Here is a 6,014-nt window from a genome sequence, read left to right on the forward strand (position 1 = left end):
TGTTTCAAATAAGAACAGATATGATTATCTTCCAGATTTTTTTTTTTAAGATTTTATTTATTTATTTATTTGACAGAGTGAGAGAGCACAAGCAGGGGGAACAGTAGAGGGAGAGGGAGAAGCAGGCTCCCCGCCAAGCAGGGAGCCCGATGTGGGGCTCAATCCCAGGACCCTGAGATCATGACCCGAGCCAAAGGCAGACGCTTAACCATCTGAGCCACTCAGGCGCCCCTATCTTCCAGATTTTGAAAGAGAATGTCATGTGAGCTCCAACTTATGAAAGTAATTATGAAAAACTTGGATGGTAAACACATCTCTCTTTTCACTGAATTCTATCTCTTAGAATTCTGAATGTATATCTCACAGCTTTCTAAAACACCCAATTCATTCATTAAATCCTAGCAAATAAAAGGGCATTTCCTCTGGTCTTGGCAGGTTTCCTTAAAAATGTACTGATACTGAAGATAAGATTCATAACAGATTTTTCATCCACTAGAGGGAATGCATCTTGGAAATGATAAAGATCTCAACTTTTTAAACTTTCACACAGATTTATTCTTCTATTCTGGTTCTAGTGCCCATTCATCTTTCAATCAAAAACTTTAAAAGAGAATTTTAAGTTTTAACCTTGGATGTTCCATGTTATTAAGAGTTTTAAATTATCTGTGTAGGATTTGCCTTTCTACACAACCCTTCTTAACCTTGATCTCTATAAACACAATTTTTAACTAAATTAGCTTCTTTTATGTTTGCATAAAGAATCCAAGGTCACAGATTTTTCTTTAGAAACTGAGATAAAAACAGAAAGATTAACTCACATACATTAAAGCAAAATTTATAGTTACAATTGACAACATATGAGTCCGTTATTTTTCCCACCATACTCCCACAACAAGAGGATATAGGCATTTGGACTGGGTAGTGCCAAAAACAGAAAAAAAACTTAAGCTATCTCTAACACCTCACATCAACTTTCTACACAATTCCCAGGACAAGGAGCCCCACAGTTCAACACAAGAGAGTTTCTTTGAATAAAGGATTTGCTTTCTATACATTTCTAAAACTGTCATTGTCAAATAATCTTAGGCACATGTAAAAAAACAAAACCAATGGTGACCCCGTACTCTAGTCTGAGCCTAATTTAGAATCTTTGAAAATAAGCAGTGAAGGCAGATATTATAGGACTCCAAGAGGCCCAGAGACCAGTCAGTTATTCCATTATCCTTCATGGTTGCCTACGCCTAATTCCACCCCCTACACACCCCCACCCTTGGTTAGCCCTTCTACTTGATCCCTCTTTAATGTGGTCACGTGCCCAGGCCCAGGGGAGACAATGAGTGCTCCCTGATCTCCAGCTTCTATTGCATTTAAGGGTGCCCACAGAATACAGCTGAAGGCAATGAGGCATTAATAAAAGTTTCCTTGAGAAATCTGATCAATTTCTGCTTTCCTGGTGAGAGGGGATAGATGTCATTGGCTGTTCTTCTCCTTCTTCTGTCAAGATGGGCATAATACCTGGCATATACAAGTGGCCATCTTGTGGTCAAGAGGCTAGCAAGTACAGAAAGAAGGATCAGCAGAATCAGATGGCAGAGCAGAAGAGGAGAAAACACTGGTCTCTGATAATAACTGGAACAACTAAACCAATACCAGAAAAATCCACTCTGGATGTTTTGTTTTATAAGAATAAACACCTACTGATGTAGGCCTTTTCAGTAGATTTTCTATTATTTGAAGCTAAATGTATTCACAAGTGATGTACCCTTTTGTTACTGTCTCACATTAGTCACCTTGATTTTAGCACTTTGTCAGATTTTTTTTCCTATTTTTTTTTTTCTTTTCAACTGTCTGAGCAGATTCAGACCTTCCTCCCACCCAACACTTCTATAGAGTGTGACACTGAGGATGAGTTCCTTCAGCCGTAAGGGCTGTTCTAGCCCTTTCCTTTCACAGGGCATTAGTTATTGAGTATAGTGAGGGGAGTCACAACTCCCTGCTTCATTTCATTTGGGTTCATTGGTCAGGTCCCACATTAAATGGCCAACTAGAACAATTTGGGGCTAAAAAATTCTTGCAGGAACTTTGAAAACATCTATTTCATTCTTTGCCAGGATATAAAATATATCACTCAGGGAATGGTACACACAAATATTTTCATAGCTTATTAAAAACAATAATTAACAGAACCATTATAAATGTATATTTTTTCCAAGAAAGAAAAAAAACAAAATCATTACCTGTAAGTTCAAAGTTAGAGGGAGCCTCAGACCTCTGAGAGGGAAGTTGATCCAAAAAGTAGGATTGGTCTCTCCCTTGATAGGGCAAAAGGGAGAGCCCTATCATTGAAGGAATTAACTTACTTAAGGCAAGAGGTAAAAAGCAATGTTCAGAGTTTCCAGAGACTGTGGAAAGTGCAGAGCAAAGAGAGCAGTGCAGGAAAAAATTGTAATAGCAGACAGCATAATGGAAGAGCAATGCCTTCAGCTTAGATTAGGGCAAGTGGCAGCTGACTCGGAGGATTCCAGGAAGCTATTTGAAGTCTCAGGGCTTGACGGCCCATAGGTGGTATGCTCCAGGGCATGAATGGAGGCCATTCTCATACTCTGAAAGATTGATGAAAGCCCTGCAGGAAATCTTAAAATGGAATATAATATTTTCTCTTGTGTCCCCCAGTGCCTAGTGAACATGTAATCAGTGTGGTAAACTGAAATGAACTTTTTTGAGAGACAATGTCTTTAAAATATAATTGTTTATAGTGCACATTTATACCACCTTTTGCAGGGTAAAGCAGCTTTATAAATGCTATGTTCTAGTTTTGATTTTTCTCCCCTACGTAGATGACTATGCAGCACATCTACTATTGACAATTATAAGTATCCATCCAAATAAGTGTCCTGAATATCTTCATTATTTAATCTAATTTAATTTAATGTAATTTATTGATTCATTCATTTTAGCATTTGCTAGGTTTTTAACTATATAAAAACAAAGAAGTAGAAGTGAACACAATCCCACCATCTAGATAGGAACATAGAAAATTCAAACAATAGACAACTGCTTCCAACTCTCTCTTACCAATGGTAACCATTGTTAGCAGCTTACTCTGTCTGATTCCAGACTGCCTCACCCTCTTCCCTTAAAAAAACCCAACAACTTTTTGGATGTCTAACCAGATTATTTAGTTTTATCTAAAGAATACCAACTTGCTTATCAGCTTTCTTTTTTTTTCTTCAACTTTCAGACATTTATTAATCAGTGTAAACCCCAACAACAATACACCAACATGATTTCATGCATTTAGAGGGGAAATATTTCCTGAATAAGTGGAAAATCATGCAGATGGCTTCTGGAAGGCCTTCATTCTAAGCAACTTTATAGTGAAACATTTCATTTAGTAGTTTGGACCTTCTTTCTTCAGTTGGCTGTAATCCACATTCACTGAGTAGAACTTGTATTGATCGCTGGGACCCAGTTTGTTCCAGGGTTCTGAATTATTCTTCCTATCCCAACTGATATCTAGATTGCACAATGCCAGGCACAAGCCATACAACACTGCTCCACTACCTCCTGCCCCAATAAATATGAAAAGGGGGATCAAGCCTGGATGCTTCTTGGTCTGACAAAGAATCTGGCATAACATGGTTGTGGCAGAGGCCTCCAGGCCAGAAGACAAAAATCAAATCTGCAAGGCCCGGCACTAGGCAATCCCTACACCGAGCACTTATCAGCTTTCTAAAGTAAGTACATGCACCCTCAAATAATAACACCAGACACAGGCATTCCAAGCCCTCATTAGACAATACAACAATCCCAAATTATCCATGTCCTTGAAAGTTTGGTTAAACAAAGTGATTACCTTATCCTTGAAAGTTTGTTTAAAGGAAGTGATATTTATTTGAAGGAGATAAAATGTTTTATCATCTTTGCATATCTTAATTTCTATGCTACATCAAGTGATACAAATTTCAACATACTTATTGCCTTAATTGTTCACTAAATAATCTCATGAGGTCAACATTCATCTTAGAGTTAAAGGAAATAGCTATTTTATTTTATCCTTATTTTTATTAAAATATTGTTTTGGACACTATCCACCAAATCATTCAGCTCTCCCTACATAAAAAACAAAGTGAAAAACGTCTTTTCTAACTTACTGCTGGGAGAAGCATGACTTCCCCTAAGCAAATGACAGGCATCTTCTTCACTGATAACAAAAACTGTGTCACTGACTATATCTTTCCAAATTTATTTCAAGAAAACTGAGAGCTAAATTTAAATGCAATTTACAATAACCTGATAAATCCTTATTACTTGCATATGTGTGTTCTTTTTTCTCTTGACTTGTCTGTCTACTTTTATGTTTTCTCTGGACTTGTCTTTTTTATTTCTGCACTAACATTTACTTATATTCTTATTGCAAATGTCTTTAATTCCTCCATAAAATATGTAAAAAATAAAGCTATAAAATTATATAGATAAGGAGATGCAGATAAATGAATGATAAAACTATTGTTTTCCCCCACTGAAATCTACTCTGAGTTTTCTATTTTCTCCCTTCCATCTGCCAATTCCCTACCTTCTCACTGAAATGTAAACCAACTAAAAATCCCCAAGCTAAGAAAATACGATGGTTTTTTTCCTCATGTAAGCATCCATTCTCAGAGTATGTCCATAAATAAAATTTCCACATAGCTCTTAATAAAACCAATGTGAAACTTTTGGCCAATTCAGCCAAGGTGATTAGATCAGGCCAAAAGAGTTAACAAAATGAAATTTAAGGGTAGGGATCTGGGGCTGGACCAGGAGCTGAGTAAGCCACAGCTCAGACCCTGTCAAATGTACAGAGATCACAAAGATGGTGGAGGTTCCAGTGGATCAGGTAAGGACAGAAATTGACTGGCAGGGAGAAGAGGAACCCAGGCAGTAGGCTGGGTAACAAGAGAACTAGAACTAGGAAAATCTATCCAGGAAGCAGTTATAAGCAGTTATTGTATGATCACGGCCCCAATTAACTTACTCTCAAAGCTTCGCATTAGAAGCCAATTCCTAATCTTGTGAAGTAGAAGCCTACTCCTACTTACAGAGCACAGCAGAGTAAAAAGGCTGACCTGAGTTTGTTTCCCCATTCTGTCACTCACTAAATGAGTGACATAGAGTCTTTCTTAACATCATGGGTTTCATTTCCTTATTTATAAAAAATGTAAATAATGGGTGCCTGGGTGGCTCAGTTGGTTAAGCGACTGCCTTCGGCTCAGGTCATGATCCTGGAGTCCCGGGATCGAGTCCCGCATCGGGCTCCCTGCTCAGCAGGGAGTCTGCTTCTCCCTCTGACCCTCCCCCCTTTCATGTGCTCTCTCTCAAATAAATAAATAAAATCTTTAAAAAAAATGTAAATAATAATAACACATATCTTAATAATGACACATAGGTTATATAAGCATTATATATATTACAAATATAATCATATATCTGTTGCATATGTGTATGTATTTATTAATTTATTTATTTAGGACACAGCTAATGATAAATTATGTTGTTTCTTCTTGCCTTTAATAGTATTGCTAGTCTTGGATTTGCAATAGACAAATTAGATGTGTTTGCTTAGAACTTGGGTAAGAGAATGGAAATGAGAACACAGCTGGATACAGTTGAGTCTACTATCTGTCCTTTAGAGTTCAAAACTGGTTATGGTATTACACTGCTTTTCTTCCAGAGGAGAGCTTTAGGAATACATATTGAAATAGTCATATAAAATGATATGATGGTCTGAATTTGTTTCAAAACACTCAAGAGGGAAGGAGGAAGTGGTTGGGTGTGTAGATAGAACCAGATTGATAGGTCATGAGTTCAAAATGGTTGAAACTGAGTGATGGCTACATGAGAGTTAATGATGCTATACTTCCCTTACAAATGTTTCAATGAAAAGTTACAATAAATAAAACATACATACATAAAATATTGTATTAATCATAGATCAAATAAAAATTGAAAATTAAACTCTTGAAAATAATTGT

General features: G+C 36.9%; 1 protein-coding gene across 1 annotated transcript; it reads right to left on the reverse strand.

Annotated features, from left to right (window-relative positions):
- Window positions 1–3,240: 3,240 nt before the first annotated feature.
- Window positions 3,241–3,640, reverse strand: LOC118000306 (cytochrome c oxidase subunit NDUFA4-like). The gene has a single exon (XM_034989948.1). It carries the CDS (start codon window positions 3,638–3,640, stop codon window positions 3,392–3,394), a length of 249 nt encoding a protein of 82 aa, XP_034845839.1. The 3' UTR covers window positions 3,241–3,391.
- Between the last annotated feature and the right edge of the window lie 2,374 nt (window positions 3,641–6,014).

This window comes from Mirounga leonina, unplaced genomic scaffold, assembly GCF_011800145.1.
Source record: "Mirounga leonina isolate KUSES-001 unplaced genomic scaffold, KU_Mleo_1.0 Mir_115, whole genome shotgun sequence".
Classification (NCBI taxonomy): domain Eukaryota; kingdom Metazoa; phylum Chordata; class Mammalia; order Carnivora; family Phocidae; genus Mirounga; species Mirounga leonina.